Source organism: Physella acuta, unplaced genomic scaffold (genome assembly GCF_028476545.2).
Source record: "Physella acuta isolate Inbredline_101_S28 unplaced genomic scaffold, ASM2847654v3 ptg001318l, whole genome shotgun sequence".
NCBI lineage: Eukaryota > Metazoa > Mollusca > Gastropoda > Physidae > Physella > Physella acuta.
Window position 1 is genome coordinate 40,254 of NW_026732833.1, and position 21,806 is coordinate 62,059.

Sequence of the window (21,806 nt, forward strand, 5' to 3'; positions counted from 1 at the left end):
AGCAATTTAAGAATACCTTTCGATGGGGAGGGGGGGGGTGTATATCCTCAGACTAGAACATTCTTTTAGTTACTCAGCATCTTTTAAAGTATTCAAATTTCTAAACCTGTTAGTGTTTGCTTATTGGTTGGAGTCTATATAGTTGGTATGTGGTGAAGCTTTTGTGTCATCATTTTTTTTTGTCTCCAGTTAATACAGCATGTGGGATGTGTAAGAATGGGGGGGGATTTCAAATAGTGTGACATCACACTTAACATCTAAAATGTGTCCCTCAGCACATTCTTTAATAGTTCCTATGCATTTTCCATTATGGAATGAGTGTTTAAGAAAATTAATTAGAAAGTGTCACTGTATTAAAGTTTTAAAGGTAGGAGTAAATTCTCTAATGAGTAGCACCTAATGAGTTTTGACAACAATATTGAAAAAAATATGAGTACAAGTCAAAGCTGGCATGAAAATTGCAGCTAAAGTTTATTTAAACATCTGTCAAAATAACAATATCCATGTAAACATTTTCTCCACACAAAAAAATATTTTACTGTCAGTATATCAATATCAGTGTAAAGCTCCTTTACATTTTCAAAATAAATTATTTTTATAATTATTGACAATATCAATGTGCCACTTTATTTTTACAAAAAAATTGTGTATTTTTACTTTTGTCTTATACCATCAAGTACAGCTTGCTTTTCTCTCATTTTACAAAAAAATATCTAACGTGTAACGAGAAATGCCCATAGTAATTACATTTGTCTCAACCATCTTATGAAGATTTAATGAGCCCAGAGTATGCAGCATGAGCTGCCCTACCATCCACTCCAAGCCTAGTATGGTACGACCCACACAAGTAATCTCATCAACTGATAAGCCAAGAGTGTGTACCACTTAAGCACAATCAAACAGCTTGACTATTTATCCAGATACAGCAATTAAACAATAGTGGTAGGAAGTTAATTCATTGACAACACAAACGTTGGTGGTAATTAATGCCAGTAATATAACTTACACACACACACACCAAAGAGAAGTGATCATAGCTTCATTAAACACACATTAGTAACAATGAGGTCGTTTTGAAGTGGTAATATAATAACTTTTCTAAGTGTTATTTACAGACTAACAATTATAATTATTTTCATGTATATCCAACACACATTTTCCAAATTCAAGGTTTAAGTACTATCAAGGGTTATTGCAATTTAAATCTAAAATTGTAAAATGTATAACTAATATATAAATAAATTTTATAACATTTTAAAAATTGTTTCTGTTTTGATAGTACTACCTATTCCTAAAAAAGTGTTATTTTAGATCAATGCAAATTGGATAAAAAATACACTTTGACGATACATGCAGAAATAGATTTTGCTTAAGGTTCACAAGTAAATTAGTTTTGTAAATCTGTTTTTCCTTTCTGTAAAAAGTAAATATCCTTTTCGGACGTGGCAGCCCAGGGCAGGTGAAGTAGAGTTCACCAGTTTCTGTGACCTCTGCATAACTTTCCTTAATGTAAGTCAGGTACCCATTAGGGTTGGGTGGACTCAGAGACATGCTACGACTAGCCTGGGACCCGAACTGGGATAGCAGATGAAAGTTCTACCATTCGACCACGCCCTATTTCCTTTCTGTATCATCTCAAGCTTTCAGATTAAAATCAATGAAAATGGCACATGACTGGAAGGAAGTTTGCATTGGCAATACATTGATCTTGTTCAATGAATATTATTGTCCTCTGCTGCCTCAAATATCATAGCAACAAAAATTATGATATTTTTAGAAAAAGAACAGGTGTTACCGGCAATGTTTCAGCAGACATATTTATTACAGTATACTGGACGTCACAGTAAAAATATTTACTTAGAATTCAAGATGTAGAAATTACAATAAAATAAATCAGTAAACATGTCTACAAATGATGTTCTTAGGAAAAAATTCTTGTACTCAAGTAGAGGACCCATTAAGATCTGATGATCCATAAGGCAGAGTAACTATGGCATTAATTCATTAAGAGCCAGATTTAGTTGTTTAAAGAGAAAACTGTAACTGTAACCACTGCTTAGGGCATTAAGATTTTGACATATTTTCAGGGTTTTAATTCACCAACTTTGCTAGTGGTCATCCACAAATTAATTCACCATTTTTGTGACCATTTTATTTCCCCCAGTGTCACAAAAATTCAGACTACAATCAGTATAACACTTTAGCTTATCCCACACCCTCATCAATTTAAAAAAATTATAAAAGATGGGTCAAGATTAATTTTATTACAAGTCTCAAACATGCAAAACAGCTTAAAATTCACTCTAAAAGATTACTTCTTTAAACCCGAATATGTAATGTAACACTTTATGACCTTTACCCCCTCGTAATTTATGGATGACCCCTAGTATTATTTCTGAGACTATCCTCCTATGGTACTAAAAAATGAACAGAAACAAATTCTTCAGCATGACATCAGCAAAAACCAAGCACCAGGATTTTCTTTTAAATGTTACACGTATTTAAAGAAAAATCAGATGTACACAAAATAAAATTAGAAATAAATATATCAGGAACAAAGTAACAGACAAAAAAAATGTGAAACAAAACATTGTTTTACATTAAAGTGTAATATACATATACACAAACAACACAGGTAGAAGGGGGGAGGGAATGGGGGTCAATTCTAGTTAAAGATTAATGAAAGTAGCTTTCCGGTTTGTACAATCTGAGTTTTCAACTATGATCACACAATTGTCATCCTCAAGAAATGTTTCCTGGGCATTATTATGACTGTCATTACTTTGGGCTTGTGAGGCAAAGTTTGCTGCCTGTGTATGAACCACTGAGGTAGAAGCAAAGGGAGGTGAGAACACTACACTATGAGAGTTGCTGGAGGTTGTGTGTTGTCCAACAGGCAGCACACGTTCGGTGGTGTCATACATGGCGGTACATGTGATTGAAGTCCATGTCTCTGAGGTATTCCCTGTGTGTGACGCAATTTGTGGGGAGGAAGCTGTGGTCTGACATCGTTGTTCAGTAGTCAATTGGTTTGTTGATAAATGCAAGTCTGTGCTGTTGGAAGATGGCACGACGAAATGAGGATTTCTAGGTTCAGGTGGGCTTTTTAAGGCATTGTAGCCTGTGTGACCATTTGTTTGTGGGTGGTGGGATTTGGGAAGTGGACTCTGTGGGTGGGGGCTTGGAATAGGAGAGTTAAGTACTGAGAGGCCCCCCGGACCTGGTGCGGCGGAGGTAGGTACAGGGTTGGTCTCTTTATCAGATTCAGGAATGACGTAAACATGAACAAGATTTCCAGAGGCTGAATCTTCCTGAACTAGAAGAATCTGAATAGAACCAAGGTTGTCCGGAATTCCCAGATGAGGGCCAATAATGGGTACCATGGTTGACGGAATGAGAACACCTTGAACTGGTGTACTGACCCCCTCCATTTCAATCTGAACTTGGGTGGAGCCTGGGATTGACTGAATGTTGGTGAAGGCGGTGCTGTCAATGATGTTGCTACTCTGCGGTTGCTTGGTGGAGAACGCTGCCTCTCCTTGCGAGTCAGTTCTCCCAATGCTGATTGACCTGTTTGTGTTGGGGGTCTCAGACCCATATGGTGGGAAGCCCCTGTCTGGAGACTGCAAGACAAAAAGTACGTTGGAATCTTTGTCTCTGTTACTTTTACTCTTTTTAGCCGGAACTTTGGAGGCTTCTTCCTGTTCTTCATTTCTGGAACAATTAAGTTGAAAACAAAAAATTATTATTTTTTTTATTAAAAGCATTGGTGATGTAATTAATAAAAACAATTTTTAAATTTATTAATGAACTATTCAACTAGAATATTAATATCAAATTAAGCAGCTAACTGAAAACATGGATTTTGTCCTAACCTCTAAAAAATGCCAATCCAGATAAAAAAAAAGATAATAACTAGTTTTCACAATATACATTTTTGTAGAATACTTTAGATAAAACAGACGCTCACTTTTGAGCAAAACATTAAAGTTTTGTCCTTCTATATTTAATTTAAGATAAAGACAAGTACAAACTACCGTAAATCAAGGTTTATGATATTAGCAAATAATTTGCACAACATGTCTATATAGTATCTCTAAATTATCGGCTAGCTAAGTAGTATAAATAAGTAAAATACAATGGATTGTTTGAAAATATACGAACTCATCATACTCTGGTCCCATATCATCTTCTTCGTCTTCTGAATCTACCTTCTTTCCTGAAAGAAATTTTGTTTTTAATATTTACCTAAATTTTGTGAATCTTAAAAATTGTTAAAATGTATAAAAAGAATTACATCCACCTATCCTGAAAAAAAAGCTTATTATAAAAAAAACAACTGAACTAATGAAATTTCCTTATATACATTTTCTATAAACCAAAGATGAATCTAGGTAACCTTATTTTAAATTACAACTTTTGTATTAAGTAATACACCAATATCCACAAAGTATTTTCTAAATCAAATTTTTGGAATATAAATGAAAAATAGTAGGTCCAATAATTATGTATTGTTTGACAATAATAGACCCTTGCTTGTATTCTAGTTGTGATTACAATCTTTGAATCAGGATTTTATTAACAATTTTGATTTTATCAGGTGTAAGACACCATTTTTTAACTTGTATAGATTTTTGTAACTATTCGTTAAGTTGTATATCTAGTACAATTTTCAGCTAGAATTAAATTATAGAATGTTTTTCTTTAAATTTATAAATTAAAATATTATTTATAAATATAAAAACTTTAAAACAAACAACTAGGGATTATAATTGATAATGTGAAAAAACCCATTTAAAATTGTACCTTAAACAGTTGAAAAAAAATGACATTCTAACTTCCAAAATTTTTGCAAACAACTTGTGAACTTAAATCAAAATTCGTAGAACAATTAGCTCTCTGCTTTAAAAGAACGAAAATTGTAGGCTTGTGTTAAAAAGCAGACTAAAAAGAAACAAGTTAATAAAAAGTCTAGTGACAATTTAAGCTGAATTTCCTTATGTTATCTAAAAATAGCTCTGTCGTAGCGTAAAGCACACACGGGGACAAAACACAAGACGTATAATGCTAGGGTGCGTTCAAGCTAGGAAAACGATCGGTTTGTAGGTGTTTATGTAATTTTTAAAAAAATTTTGTGACCGAACGAAAGGATATTTTTGAAAACTTTCTTTGGCAATATTGTTCTAAATTATGTCAGGAATCGATTGGTACATGTTTCAAGTCATTAAGTGGTCTGGTCGCCAAGATATGTGCCAAAAACTGCATTTTTTTGAGGTTTTTTGGCTTTTCCGGGAAATCCAGGAAGGAATTTCGGGAATTTTTTTGGCCCACAATCATCCTCGGAACTTGCTTAACATATTTGCTTTTGGAACTAGTCCTTGATATTGCTTCGTTGAGGAGGAGATCGGACACACATCCATCCTGAACGAGTAAATAATCACAATTGTCCGTATGGAAATTGCGCTAAAAAAGCACAGAGCCAATATGTATGAATGCATTATCCACTTACTCTTTCTTCCTTTCCTTTTCTGTCTTTGTTTCTTTTCTGTCATTTTCTTAGCTTTCTTCTTGACCAAACGCTTTAGCCTCTCCTCCTCTTCTGAGAGCAGTTTTTCTAGAACTGAGGGGTCATAACGTTGGCGATTTGCTAAAGTCATAAAAGAATATGTCAACCATATATATATATTTTCAATCAACATTGTTTATAAAAAGACAAACATGGAAAAGTTCAGTTGTCAATAAAGAACAATCAGCCAGAATGTTACCAATAGCCAAAACATCATGGTATGTGTGGATGTCGCCCCAAAATCAAGTACAATAATGGAGAAGTGTGGTTGCATCCTTTGTTCCACAGGCAGTCCATAGTAATGATGACAAAATTAAAGTACCACAGACACCCTGTCTGAACTTCCAGTTTATGCATTTTACTTTTAACAGCATATGGGGTATTAATACAAATGTTACTATACCACAAAATGCAATGTTGTAAAAGTAAAGCGATGGAAAAGAAAGTCACTAGAATATCACATAATAACAGTATCTTTAATAATGCAGTGAGACAGGATCCAATAATTAAAATACAAAAACTCATATGGTACAACTGAATGAACAGGAATGAACAATATGAGAGCCACTGAAACGAAGAAGGACAAAGATGAAGCCGCAACAGTACACCAAGTCTATAGAACTAAGAGCTGGAGATTGATACAATTGTATTGTTTGATTTACAAAATAACTAATTCCGGTTTTTCCTAATAAATGTAGAATATGATGAGAATAGACATATTTTCAATCAACATTGTTTGCGGTTAAAAAATATGTAGCAAATTGATTGTGTATTTTTTTTAATGTAAAAAAAAACTCACATAAAAAAGAATATCAATAAACAAACGACTTGATTCATTGAGTTAAGTTTAAATGGCTTTAGTAGTTACAATTAAAATTATTTTGAAATCTTCACTGTCATCGTAAGACCCACTTACTTTATTATTATTACTATATTATGTGAGTATATATATATATATATATATACACAAACATATACACACGTGTGTGAATAAAAAAAAATTCTGACTTTTACCCAAGGCTTTATCCACCAGCGGTCTATTCCTTCTTTCTTCTCTTTGAAATTTATTCTGTAATGGTAAATATTATGTATATTATTACAATATATTAACCAAGTACAAATTCCTATTGATACATGGACAATTTTAAAAATAAAAAACAGCTTAAGTTAGAAGCATGAAATTTCTAAAGTGTAAATCTGATGTTACAACAACACAATTTCAACAAACATATTTCTCATTTTGAAACACAACCTTAAAATCAACAACAGTACACTCATTTACCTTTACTGTATTACACAATTAATCAAGCAATTTGTTCCTTTAACAACAATGTAAACACATATCCCAATCACAACCTTTTTTTGTACATAATCTGCTAGCAACAATATATTAGATAACTACACAGCATCTTAACACAATAATAAGATTTACATTCGCCTATGCCCACTGATCACCTGCTATAATCTCCGCATGCAGGAGTTGAATACTCAATCCTAAAAAGCATCTATGTTGGTCAGTACTATGTACTGGTCAGTACAGTTTACCTGGCCTTAAAATCCATTGAAAATAAATCTATGTGCAGTAAAACACAAAAACACCGCCAGACATGCACAAGATTAGAATCGTCAAGGAAAGAGAAGAAAAGAATATAAAAAGACAAACATGGAAAAGTTCAGTTGTCAATAAAGAACAATCAGCCAGAATGTTACCAATAGCCAAAACATCATGGTATGTGTGGATGTCGCCCCAAAATCAAGTACAATAATGGAGAAGTGTGGTTGCATCCTTTGTTCCACAGGCAGTCCATAGTAATGATGACAAAATTAAAGTACCACAGACACCCTGTCTGAACTTCCAGTTTATGCATTTTACTTTTAACAGCATATGGGGTATTAATACAAATGTTACTATACCACAAAATGCAATGTTGTAAAAGTAAAGCGATGGAAAAGAAAGTCACTAGAATATCACATAATAACAGTATCTTTAATAATGCAGTGAGACAGGATCCAATAATTAAAATACAAAAACTCATATGGTACAACTGAATGAACAGGAATGAACAATATGAGAGCCACTGAAACGAAGAAGGACAAAGATGAAGCCGCAACAGTACACCAAGTCTATAGAACTAAGAGCTGGAGATTGATCAGGGATGTGACCAGACCAGGAAAAAAAATTAGGAAATTTTCTTCGGATAATAACTCAATATGTTTTATCTATTTTTTATCGCGGTTAAGCAGCTTCATACCGCAGTTAAGCAGCTTCATACTGTTACTGTACTAATTAATTGTTTAATGAAGTTAATATTTTAAATACAAGAAGTTTATGTTACTCTAAAATAACATTGAAAGTCTTGTCTAATTGCAATTTAATGTTTACCTTATAAACAACTTTTTAAAAATTACAATGTAACAAAAGTAGCAATTAAGTTATATTTTACCATTAAGCTAACTTAAACTGTACTAATCTAGTGTACATTCTAGATGTACTATGTTTTCAATTTTTAAATAGGGGGCCTAATGTAAAAATATTTGTCTTCAACTGTAAAGAGCCTAGATTAAGATTAGTTATAATTTTAAAGTTTTAGGTTCATGTGATGGAAAAATGAAATGGACCAGGTTAGCTAAAATTAGAAAGGGTCTGACGTGTTAACCAAAGTTAATCATTTTGATAGCCAAGCCATGTCGATAGTTATGTTTTTTTTTTAATAAATGTAAATTGTTAGGGGCTATCCAGGTTTTTTTGACGATATTTACCTCCCCTCTCTCCTACAAAAGCCAGACTTCCCCCCCCCCCCCGCCCCCTATAATGACGTCACATCTCAGCCAACAAATGCTCCCCCCTCCTCGAAATTAATTTGATTTTTTTTTAAACATCGATTTTTTTCTAAAATATTGACTGAGGTCGACCAACAAAGGGTATTTTATTCAATTTCTATTACAATGTTTTACAACAGTTTTCTAATAGAGGCTAAAATACAGTTGTTTCTAACATTACTTTTTTTTAAATATAAAAAATATGACGTTACACTATCTTACAAGTGTGACGTTATTTATGGAAGACCTCTGAACGTATTTTTTCTTCCACAAACAAGACACGATCGTAGTCACGTTGAGTTTAGTATTTTTTTTTTAAATCTGTAGGCCTACGAAGCATACGTATTGCAGGAACAGCTATTTGAAATTGACTGTGACGTCATTTTTCCCCCACAAGCAGTACCGAAAACGTACTTGGGGTCAAGGTGAGGTCACAAGAGCCACCGTTGCTACGAGGTGGGGCGGGTTAGTCTAGTCCTCATAGTCACCTTTTGCAAGGATTTCAATATAAATATGAGATTGCGAAATAAAATAGAATCAGAGAGAAACTCTAGATTTAGGCGGGTTAAAATACCGATAGGTAAATTAGGCTATATCGATAGCTAGATTACCAGGCTTAAGAGATGTAAGTTTCATTTGATAACTGCATTATTTTAGATTACCTTTTCCCGTGTTTTTGATAAATAGTTAACTGAAAAAATCAGCGGAAAATTTGAACTAAAAAAAGTGTGCTCTGAAAAATTCGAAAGTCCGCCGAAATTCCGAATCTTAATCTATATTTAATCTTGATCTAGCACCGTCAGACCTAGCGCAATTGACCAATCGAAAAGAAATGCGCATATTCCAGTGTCCGTTTGACCTAAGTACAGTAGTTGTCGATTTAAATTTAAATACGAATAAGTGGAATGAGCAAGTCGGCCCTTTCCGTAGAAGACATTTCCGTGTTTTTTCCTAATTTTTAAAATTTCGTAAAAAATCGACAAAAATTGAAAGTCAGCGGAAAAATTCGGCGAAAATTAAATCAGCGGAGGAAAATCGCAACGGAAACGGAAAAATCGGATTTCCGCTAAAATTCGGAAAAGTCACATCCCTGATTGATACAATTGTATTGTTTGATTTACAAAATAACTAATTCCGGTTTTTCCTAATAAATGTAGAATATGATGAGAATAGACAGTCAACAAAACCATTGTAATTAACTGTCTTGGCATTGTTGTGTCAACAGACTGGCAATTGTTTTCTACTTTTCTGATGGCTATAACAAGTAAATTAATTACCTTAAGCTCCCTCCTTGAGCGGTTAGTCATGAGATTAGTGAGTAAAGAAAAATCTGTTCCGCACATGCTAAGCCCAATAAAAAATCTTTCAGTCTCTGAAAAACGGATAAAAAAGTATTCAAAATAAACTTTATTGGTATAATTATTAGAATAGTTGGCAGGTAAAAGCTACAAATTTAACAAAGCACAATTAATGGCCAGCATACATGTAACATATGGTAAGTTTACTCTTCTGAGGTAATCAATTAAAATAAAGAAAATTGAGAAATCAAATTCGCAAGTAATTTTAAGGGTAAACATATGAAAAAAAATTGAATGAAATAGATAATTTACCTCCTTCTGTCCAAAACTTTGTTTGTTTGTGTTTCCTGTAAGTATTTGTATTCAAATAACGATCTTCATCATCCTCTTCAATTACCTCTCGTGGCGTGTGGTCTTCCTGCACTGTTTGAATCATTAAACTGCCGACAAAATAAACAATCTTTTCAATATATTACTGCAGTAAAAACTTTTTAAACACAAGGTATAAAATAAAATTAACTGCGATGATAAACATATTGATAATATCTAGTTAATATTAAAAGGGGCGCAACTCAACAAATACCTTTCAGTGTTGAGCACAACATTCCCATCAGGACCAATCATAATTTGTGGAGCTGGCAATGACACGCTCTGATTACTCTCTTCCTTGTCTTCCACCGAAATGGGTGCCGCCGCTGCCACTGGTGAGTTTGTGCTGACATTGGTAGTTGACTTTTTCTTATTTTTCCTCCTGTAGTGATGATTTTAATCAGGATTTATTAGCTACAAGTTTAGGGTGAAAATCCTATAAAGGGAAGTTCATGGAGCTACTGATGAAAAATGTAATAGCTAAAATCAGCTTAAGTATTGAGTAACAGTAGAATATGTGGGTAATTGTTGTAGCATAGCAAAAGAACAATTAAATGACCACACGTCATCTCACAAATAAATGATGTTGAGGCCAGCTTTCAATACTTGATTTTATTAGCCCAAAAAACATAAACACCTCAAATTATAAATTTTGGTGCTGAGCTGTGCTTTAAAAAAAGGCCGAAATTCCAATTATAACAATTAAAACAAAAAATTACTGTAGGAAGTTTTGTTGGGGATTCCAGCAAAGTAGATCACTCATTTTCATCTTCTGTCGATCAGGTGATTTTTCTCTGCTGGGAAGAGGCTCAGTTCGTACTTTCTTTGTCTGCAAAACAAAAAATTATACAAAATGGTTTGTTACATGCATTTTATGTGACATAAGTGTTTCCTTTTGTTTTTTAAGTATGTAGGGGAAATGATTATTAAGCAATCTCTTCACATTAAGGGACTGTATAGTCAATTCTATGTCCAGCAGCCTTTACTTTACTTAAAGTTAGCCAAGAACTGCTGGATGGACTTGGTGACATACTACTGATTCAAGCCAGTGTTGCAAACTTAAGACTTCAGAGTTAGCAGTCATGCACTGTTACCAATATCTCATTAAATAAAAAAAGATAATATGACACACCTTTTTTCGTCTAACTCTCTTCACATCATCATCAGCATCAGCTTGTCTTTCTTCATCTGCTTCTAAAGACAGGGCATCAGACATGCAGGAGACATCAACCTCGGACAAGGATGGCTCAGTACTGCCTTTACTCTCCTCTTTGCCTTTAATCTGCTCGAGTTTTGGGTTAATCTCCTTTAAAGTTTGTGTTGGCTCAGCATCGCCATCAGAGACTGAATCCCCACCCTGGCCAAGAATAGATGGCTGTTCATCCTTCACTACAGATGTCTTTGTTACAGAAATTTCTAAATTATTTTCCTCTTCTGGCCTTGTCTTTTCTAAAGAACTGCTGTGAAAAGATAAGATAACATTAAGATATAAATAATGTAATTATTTCTAGAAAGCATTGTTTAAAACAACATCGCTAGAAGTATGATTTGCCAACTGTAGTGCAAGCTAACAAAATATGAGAAATAGATTGAAATACTTGTTTTTTATAGTGGTTTCAACATTACAAATGATATACTAATATAATTCATAACAATAGATTAAATCAAGGACTACTGTCCTGTAAATGTCACTTCATTTTCAAAACAAGAGAGCCAAAATAAAAAATGAGAGCTGTGGCATAAATATTTCTCAATTATTGATAAAATTAAGAATTAAACTATTCATTTTTTCCAATCATAAGGATTGTTTTTACTAATTTTAGGGAATTTTTATTTATTTACACAAAATATTACCTATCAAAATCACTGACTGTGACATCCTGATTAGTTTTTACTTTCTCCAATGATGATACATCATTTTTAGAAGCACTTTCTTTCAAAATCTCTTGGCTAGACTTAGTATTATCAGTGTTGTTATCTGTTTGATCAAGTGAAGTCTGTACAATATCTTCATTGGCAGCTTGTGATTTTGAGGAAGGTGTAGTTGCCTCTGCTGTTATTGGTTTTGTCTTTGCAGGAGCTGTTGCCTTAGAAGGACCTGGCCGAATGTTAGGTTTTACAACAAATCGTGGTCTTCGGGAAACACTTTTAGAGGTTGTCTCAGGCTTGCTTTGATCATAATTTGAAGGCGTTAATGTTGTTGCAGTGGACATTTTTACTGCTATGAATGAAACTACTCTGAAATATACAACATAATTAAATTTAAAATAATCTTAACAGTCTAATCTTATGTAACACATTTGGTTACCAGCCAAGGGGGGATAAGTAATAAAGTTGTAATTCATTGGGTTGCAGCCCCTGTGGGACCGCAACTGTTGATGTAGTTTTTTTGCATGCTCTTCGGTGAGCTATTTTTACCTGACAGTCCAAGGGACAATTGAAGTAGTGTTCACATATTTCTATGACCTCAGCATATGAAGGGACAGTGTTGTCAGCACTATGCCCAGCCGCCTTTACTTTCCCTAATGTGAGTTAGGTACCTATCAGAGCTGGGTGGACTAAGGGATGTTCAACCGACTTGAACCTGGATTCAAACTTGAAACTTTCAGGTTAGCAGTATATTACTTAATCGCTAGGCCACGCAATCCCCAGACATTAGCCATAGCAACTTAACATAAGATTAGTAAATATTAAGTACTATTCATACTCTTGTTGAGTCTACTTAAGAGTAACTAGACTCTGACAAACTAGCACTAGATTTCGATTATAATACAAGTAGACCCTGTATCTGTGCCACAATAATAGAATCTTCTTAAAATTAATGACGAAAATCAACTACCAGTGCCACTCACACAATTCACATTTATTAATTTATTTTGATAAAATAATTATCAAATAATTAATTATTATAGGCCTGTGATGATGCAAGTTATATGTTACAGTCAAGCAGAAGAGAGCAGAGACAGAGTAGTCAGGTGGAACAATAAAATTGCAGAAAATGACCAGTCATGTGACCACTGAAGCGTATGTCAGAGGTTAGAGATAGGTAGCACTAGAGAAGAATTGGACAGTAGACGTGTTTAGTTTAGTTAGCAATTGGAGATAAACTGTGTATCAGTCAAACATATTAGGTCAGTCGCTGTTGAACATTGACCATTGGAGTATGTAGGAAAGTTGCAGTTAGATAGTCACCAGTGTCAGTAGACAATGGTCGCTGTTTATCATATATATTTTTATATAGGGCCTCGGGCCTAGCATTAATAGTATATAATATAGTTAGGCCTATATAATAGTATATAGTATAGGTAGGCCTATATAATCATATAGTACTATATAGCATATCTTGCTCGCAAACACTGCTGTTTAAAGTTTAATTTCTGGCTTAGGTCTAGGCCTATATTTAATATTAAACTATTAATACTAATAGTTTCGCTGTCTGTCTATCTATGTATCTATCTATCTATTTATCTGACAAGAACGCTCTAGAGAAAACACAAGCAACTTAAAAAATGCACAGTAAAGCGGAAGCGAAATATGACGTCATATTCAGCATATAGTAGAAAATAATATCAAGCCGGATAGTGCACACAGTAATATGACGTTATTGATTCTCTAGTAAACATTGAATAAAAAGGCAATTTTGTCTAATCTAAGTGGTTTGCGTGAAGAGTTTCTTTCATACAATTCTTCGGGTAGGGGCGAAGCCCCACCCTCGCGAAAGAACATCTAAGCCGCCCCCCCCCCCCAACTCAAAAGAAATTTCTTCATCGATACTCTATAATAAAAATTACCGCCTAATTAATGTGTCTAATCTTAAAAGTTGTTTGCTTGCAGTTTGTTTCATGCAATTCTTCAGGTAGTGGCTAAGCGCGACACCAGTGTTTCTTTCAGACTTTTTCCTCCCCGGAGGGGGGAACTTTTTCTAATCTAAAAAGTGTTTAGCGTGCACAGTTTTTTTCTCTTCCCCGCCCAGGTTCTTCCTTTAGTTTGTTTGATCTACAAATGCGACCAGTGTTTCTTTCAGACTTTTTCCTTCCCAGCGAGGGGTGGGGGTACTTGAAGTTTTTGGGGGCGGGGATAGAATTTTCTGGGAGGGGCGGACACTGGAAAAAAGTATATAATTATATTTCGATGAATGGGACGGTAGACATGTATTGGGGGTTGTGGGGGGGGGGGGGGGGGGGGGGGTGGAGCCCCCTCCTCCCAAGTAGAGTTGCCCGAAAGAAACTCTAAATGCGACTTTTGTCATGAATGAGATTAGGTGCATGGTTTAGGGATATGCCTATGACTATATTTTGTATAAATTAAAGTACCGATTCTGGATAAAAATCCGTTTCAATGTCATTTTTTCGTTTCCGGTTAAATTGAATTAAGTTGGTGATTTTGGTTTTAGTTTAGAGAAAATTTTAAATAGACAGCACTATCTACCTAGCGCCCGTTGTATCCTTCCTCAACGGGCCATTTTTCTCGTATTTTTATATTGCTATATAAGGCCTACTATATTTATTTATTATTCAGGTAAAACCTTAGTTTAGCGTCGGTTATTATAGTATAGCAATAAAAAACAGTAAAACAATGCCAAAGTCTGTCACACACTTCCGGAATTCACCGGAAGTACTGTAAACCATACTTTATTTGGCGCCATCTTTTATTTTTATACAGAATGTTTAAAATTTGGATAGATTTATTTTTGTAATCATTTTTACATTTTGTAACCATTTTTACTATTTTCGTAATCTAGATTTTTTAACTTGGCCTAGCAGCTAGATATCTAGCTAGATCTAATTAATTAATGGTCGCAAATCCGCTGCAAGCCAAAAACATTAAATTATTACATTCGTCATTTGACTTCATTATTTATAGGCTATTTATATTAATATATGTTTTTTTTTTAGATCTACTAAATTTAAATCTACTATTATATTTATTCTTGTTTCCTTTTGTCGATTAAACTTAAAAAATTAAAACATCAATTTACTACAATCGACTTTCAATTTATTTATATTTCAATGGTCAAATAAACTCTATTTACCGAAACTCAACAAACATTACCCGATAATTTCCAACGCTAAACTAAGGTTTTACCATTATTCAGTTATCTAGGCCCTATAATATTTGACACAAATATTAAATATATCACGATATCCGATAGGCCTATCATTATAGATAGATCTCTTCTAGATCTATCTTAAATAAATCTTAACAATGAGGCAACTTTTTCACACATTTCTAGATCTAGCATCGGTCGATTTTTTTTTATTTTACTTTTACGCACCTAAATTTTCCTAAAACTAAAACACGATTATATTTTTAAGTTTTTACTTTTACCAGCTGGGCATTGTTCATTGGTAATCTATCGTTTTGGGTACGTAAAATCGCCCGCGGCTATTTATGTACGAAAACGTTACCACATTGTCAAGGCTTTAATAGAAGTATATTGTCATACTTTTGTGTCAAATATTATAGATAAATGAATAATAAACCTAAATCAATGGCTAAATATATCGATATAGGCCAGAAATTAACTTTAAACAGCAGTGTCTGAGAGCAAGATTTGCTATATAAACAGCAGCCATTTGTAAAATAGAGTGACTTCCCCCTGAATTTGGCGCTAAAAGCTTATAAAAATAAAACTTAGACAAGATGGCTGCTATAGTAAATGAGCATGATTGCATCTGTTGGAAACATCGCTAGTCTTCATTTATTACGGAAAAGTTTTAATTCAATTGTTTAAAAACAGGTACATAAATGAATCAAGGAAACATTTTTGAATTTTTAAAAACATAAATCCTCCTCAAAATGTGAAATAATTATTAAAATTTAAGGAGTCACCTGTTTTTCACATTACAAATCGCGGGCGATTTTACGTACCCAAAACGATAGATTACCGTTCATTGTACCTAACTACTACTACTAACTAACTAGATCTAGTATTAAAGTATTATTCTCTCTACACTAGTAGATTACAATGAGTAAAGTGATTCTAGATATAGATCTAGGCCTACTCCGGGAACTGGTTAGGCCCTACCTACATCTAAAAATTCTAAATTATTGTATGATATTCTAAACGCCGTTCAGTTATCGATAACAGGTACACCGAGATCTACATTACTACAACATTCACTAGGCTATGCCTAACAGTAGGAAAAATAAAATAGTCATAAAAACTCACCCCAATGACCGTAGTTTACATAATAAAAATACACGAATTAAAGTCTGATTAGATAATTTAATTATTTACTCTAATAATATTAACTAATCTCTAAGTCAAATTAAGTAAATAGTAAGTACTACTGAGTAGTCTAAGTAGTCTACATTGTTGATAAAAATAATGTTTAATGATTTGTTTCACGTGTTGAGGAAAAACTAAACGACAGAGTGACGCAAACCTAAACACCGAGTGTGCAATTTTTGATTCCGGTGTGACCATGATAACATAAAAGCCCCATTAAAAAGTACTACTAATATATAACATACAGATTTTAATTATACGTTATTAAATATACTCTAAAACATACACAAACGCATGTAACTAAACTGTAGTATTCTGCTACTTAATATGATTTCTCACTAAATCTGAGATTTAACTACAACACTTTAAAAATGTCGATGGCTACATGTAGTTTATATTAATCGACTAAATTAAAGTTATCTATATCACTAGCAAGTGTCGGAACGGATGCCTAGTCCATCGCAAGTGTCGGAACGGATGCCTAGTCCATCGCAAGTGTCGGAACGGATGCCTAGTCCATCGCAAGTGTCGGAATGGATGCCTAGTGCATCGCAAGTGTCGGAACGGATGCCTAGTCCATCGCAAGTGTCGGAACGGATGCCTAGTCCATCGCAAGTGTCGGAACGGATGCCTAGTCCATCGCAAGTGTCGGAACGGATGCCTAGTCCATCGCAAGTTTCGGAATGGATGCCTAGTCCATTGGAAGTGTCGAAACGGATGCCTAGTCCATCGCCTGTGTCGGAACGGATGCCTAGTGCATCGCCAGTGGTGTGCCGGGTTATCTAGTTCATCGCCAGTGGTGGGCCGGGTTGTCTAGTCTGGCACAACGCTTCTAACAACAGAATGGTCACATTCACAGACCCAATTTTGGAAGTTTTTATATTGTTTTCCCCACCCTTGTTTGTAAAAAGCTCCTACATGGCCAGTACAAAAGAAGCAGCTGTTTCTATCCGCCTAAAGGACCAGTACAAGAAAGCAGCTGTCTCTACCCACCTACAGGACAAGTACAAGAAAACTTTTTCTATAATGTCTCCCGCCAATGATACAAACATCAAAAAGGAGAAAGACTTTATTTTTCAATCTGTTTCAGAGCCTTTTGTCACAAGGAAGGCACTACTTATTTTTTTAGCTAGCTTCACAAGATTTTTATTTGAAAAAAAAATATTTATAATTATGTATAAACAACCTTGCTATTTACACAATTTAATAATTCTTTCAGTTTATTTTTAAGGAAGTATATAGCACATAGTTGTATAATCTTGCAACTCATCATTGACAATACTCTTCCCCTTCCAAGTCTTTGATCAGCTATTGGACTTAAAACCAACCAGCCGTTATCACCAGGTCACCGCCCTCAGCTAGCTGATAGAGGGATTTCTAATCCTTTTAATGGTTATTTGCCCTTTTGAATTGTAGTAATATTTTAAAAATAAACTTCATTAGCATAACCCAAAGCTAACCCCACGATCTATACCCAGTCACTCATCCCACACTATACACACGATTTACCATACACCGAACCACACTCATACCAAAACTCACACCACCTCACACAGTACGACACCATGAACTACACACCTAACCAAACCCCCACACAACTCCGGCCCACACGTCAACACACTCTTGAACGTAACCCGACATCCTGAACCACAACATCGCACACCACACCCACAAAAACACAACACCCCACAATGCAGGGGCGGAACTACAGTGCCGCCAGATCCCGCAATGCGGAGGGGGGGGGGGGGGGGGCAGGCCGTTCGTTTAGGGGCCCACGGCAGAACATAATCAATTTTTTAATAGTTAAAAAAATAATTTTCTTGTAAAAAACAGATCTACTACAGTAGTGATGTACTACAGTAGCTAACACACGCTGTTTCGTAAAGGAAAAAAATATATATAAGCTACATGAATTGTATTATGAAAGATAGGCAAACGTTCAAACCCCTTCCATGACTCATTTCCCTTTTTAAATAGTCAAATATGTGTGCTCTTAAGAAACTTTTAATAGATTTGCACTTAAGAAATTTAAAAGCAATTACTTCTCTTAATTATTTAAAACAAGTTAATTAAAAAAGTCTAGTGATATTTATGCGCAATTTCCTTATGTTATCTAAAAATAGCTCTGACGTATAATGCTGGGGTGCGTTCAAGCTAGAAGAACAATCGGTTTGTAGGTGTTTATGTAATTTTAAAATTTGTGACCGAACGAGATGATATTTTTGAAAACTTTCTTCGGCAATATTGTTCTAAATTATGGCAGGAATCGATTGGTACATGTTTCAAGTCGCTAAGTGGTCTGGTTGCAGAGATATGGGCCAAAAACTGAATTTTTTCGAGGTTTTTTGGCTTTTCCGGGAAATACATGAAAGAAACCCGGAATTTTTATGGCCTATGCTCATTCTCGTAACTTGCTTAACATAATTGCTTTTGGAACTAGTCATCGATATTGCTTCGTTGAGGAGGAGATACGACTTAAAGCCCGGACACACATTCATCCATACATTCATCCATCCATTCCCAGAAATGACGAGTTAATAAACGCAATTCTCCAGAATGGAAATTGCGCTAAAAAACATAATAAAGAATTACATAGTACAAAAAGGAAATGTATTAAAAACTAATAATGTAAATACATAAAAACATAAAAGTAAACATAAGGGGAGAAACCATTACACATACAAAGCTTTCATGCTTCATATTCTTTTGACCGACTTATAAATTATAAAGCACTACGTCAGACATCAAAACACAGAATTTCAAAACAGACTTAATAGCACTCGCACAAATGATGTGTTGTTGTAACATATTTTAATTAATAATAAAAACTAAATTTTTTAATGTTTCCAAGTTTCGAATAAGCCCGTAATGAGTTTTCAACGTTCATATTTTCGTATTTAGTTTATATATATATATATATATATAATTTTTTTTTTTGCGGGGTGGCCCTTTATTTCTAGTTCCGCTACTGCTACAATGTATATTTAAAACCCACTGTCCAGGATTCATATCACTTTACATTGCACAACCCACATCTCAGCCGCGCTACCTACATGATCTACAACCAGTTACTTATCCCATACCATCCCAATACACCACAGCCTACTCCACTATACACAAAAACCTCTCAACACACAGAGTAGACCAAACCCCTCCCACCCGCCCCACATCCCAGAGGCGTAGCGGGGGGGGGGGGGGGTACATATGTCCCCAGGCGCCGACTGTAGGGGGCGCCAAAATGGGTTGGACAAAATTAAAAGCTTTATAAAAGCATAAATATTTTTTAAAAATATATGGGGGGGCGGGGGAGGAAGAGGAATTGAAAGTTTGTCCCCGGGCGCCTGGATGGGTCGCTACGCCTCTGCCACACCCCCAAACCACACCACTCCATTTTCTCACATAACTTCAAGAACGTTAGTATGAGTCAAGATGGTCAGCACGTACAGATGTACTGGATGAACATGTACTTAAATACCTTAAGTAAAGTAAGCTTTAAAACACTGTGGGTACGACAAGTTTGCGATCGTTTATAGTAGAGTGATCGCTTGCATTATTGTGATGTATAGCATTTATTTTCTACTTTTTAGTTCAATCAGAAAACGTGAGTTTTTAAAAACTTTTTAGCGCACTTTCCTTACAGGAATTGCGATTATTAACTCGTCATTTCTGGATGGACGGATGGATGGATGGATGTGCGCGGCTTTAAGTCGTATCTCCTCCTCAACGAAGCAATATTGAGGACTAGTTCCAAAGCAAATATGTTAAGCAAGTTCCGAGGATGATTGTGGGCCAAAAAATTCCCGGAATTCCTTCCTGGATTTCCCGGAAAAGCAAAAAAAAAAAAAAAAAAAAAAAAAAAAAAAAATATCGAAAAATGCGACTAGAAACATTTACCAATCGATTCCTGCCATAATTTAGAACAATACTGCCGAAGAAAGTTTTAAAAAATATCCTTTCGTTCGGTCACAAAAAATTAATTAAGGAAATTGCGCTTAAATTGTCACTAGACTTTTTATTAACTTGTTTAATGATAATTATTTTCTCCTTTTTAGTCTTTGTCTGTTTGTTTGCATTCAAACCTTGCTATCGATTTTATCTTCTCGCATTCACTTTTTTTTGGGTAAACGAAGACAACTCGTAAAAAACACGTGCCTTTTCTAATCGACGTTTCTTCTGTGTTGCCGTTTCTTTCAAACCATTCGACCATCAACATTCTACTTCCTGATCAGTCAGATTTGCATAGGTTTGTACACAAACACCGCGTGACCATTACTCAGCCAATTGCGTGCTCGCCAGAAGAGGGAAAGTACCGAACCTTGTTTTATCAAATTACAATTACTAGGTTATGTCCCTTTTTTACAAGCTTTTATTTAACTCACTTCCTCGACAGTCTGTCTGTCTAGACGGAAACGCAGGAGTGAAAATTCGGACAGTTCTACTTGACCGATACGATTCACAGTTGGCACGTGGGTCAAGACATGAAGACAATGCAATCTGAATCTAAATTTGACTTAATTGGATGCCTAATAAATTTTTTATGAATTAATTAAAATTTGGACCGAATTAGTAGGCATGTCTAGCCAACCACACCACACGCGTCATCACCTTCAATAGCTGCGCCATCACGTAATGGCTGCGTTCAAAAACCATTGCGCGCCTACTGAACGTGATAAAACATGTAAAGTACTGGAAAAAAAATGCATAAAAAACGTTTTAATAACAAGCTTTTATGTAATGATGCACTAAAAAGTAGAAAATAAATTATAGACTACTATTTAAATAACTATAAAGAAAAGCGTGGGTGTCTTCCTTAACATTAGTAAAGGTATCCAATAGATACTAAAGTGACCCACGCTTTTCTTTATAGTTATTTAAATAGTAGTCTATAATCAGAGGCGTATCCAGGTTTTCGTTGTAGGGGGAGCGAAAAGAGCAAAAAAAAGGCGCCGAATTTTTAACACGTTCTATAAACGTGTATTTTATATATATATATATATATATATATATATATATATATATATATATATATATATATATATATATATATATATATATATATATATATATATTTATTTATTTATTTATTTATATAATTACTAGCTGTATGTCATTACTTCGCTATGATGTAAAATAAATTGAAAGTAGCACTCTGAAGAAATAAGAAAACACACAATGTAGGCCGACAAAACAAAAATTGTATCAATCTAAACAAAAAGCAAACAAAATATACACATACTACAACCAAAAACAATGAATGTAACACAATCTGTTTTGTAATTCTTGTTAAAAAATTCTTACATAATAATTCCTGGGAAATTATTTAAGACAAGTGAAATAGGGGAAATAATCACTTTCTTAATATAAATATGTACATATCTACACATTTAATTATAAATGTCAAAACAAATAAATAATTACTTTAGAATATAATGAAATTATTTAACACAATTTGTGTTAACAAAATGTTTTTGTTTATAATCAGAATTAAATATATCGCCATCATAAATGCTAAAGTATTACA

The 21,806-nt window shown here is 34.4% G+C and overlaps 1 protein-coding gene across 6 annotated transcripts; it reads right to left on the reverse strand.

Annotated features, from left to right (window-relative positions):
• Positions 1-461: 461 nt before the first annotated feature.
• Positions 462-16,420, reverse strand: LOC131958338 (transcription factor TFIIIB component B'' homolog). Of its 6 annotated transcripts, none has more exons than XM_059323310.1 (11): positions 16,369-16,420; positions 11,908-12,291; positions 11,186-11,513; positions 10,773-10,882; positions 10,268-10,435; positions 9,997-10,124; positions 9,664-9,758; positions 6,581-6,635; positions 5,510-5,647; positions 4,165-4,219; positions 462-3,714 (listed from the first exon to the last, which is right to left on the reverse strand). In XM_059323310.1, exons 2-11 carry the CDS (start codon positions 12,264-12,266, stop codon positions 2,670-2,672), a joined length of 2,481 nt encoding a protein of 826 aa, XP_059179293.1. In that variant the 5' UTR covers positions 12,267-12,291; positions 16,369-16,420; the 3' UTR covers positions 462-2,669. The 6 variants fall into 6 exon arrangements, with proteins under 6 accessions (XP_059179293.1, XP_059179291.1, XP_059179296.1 ...); XM_059323308.1 differs by having other exon boundaries at positions 16,345-16,417; XM_059323313.1 differs by having other exon boundaries at positions 11,186-11,510; positions 16,226-16,417.
• Positions 16,421-21,806: the final 5,386 nt, after the last annotated feature.

What these genes read in the sequence shown, in the direction of transcription:
- LOC131958338 (XM_059323310.1), bottom strand. Translation starts at nt 12,266, where the DNA reads ATGTCCACTGCAACAACATTAACGCCTTCAAATTATGATCAAAGCAAG. An exon ending in CCCCAACAAAACTTCCTACA is followed by an intron (nt 10,436 to 10,772) that starts GTAATTTTTTGT and finishes TCATCACTACAG; the next exon opens with GAGGAAAAATAAGAAAAAGT. An exon ending in GCTCAAGGAGGGAGCTTAAG is followed by an intron (nt 6,636 to 9,663) that starts GTAATTAATTTA and finishes TTACCATTACAG; the next exon opens with AATAAATTTCAAAGAGAAGA.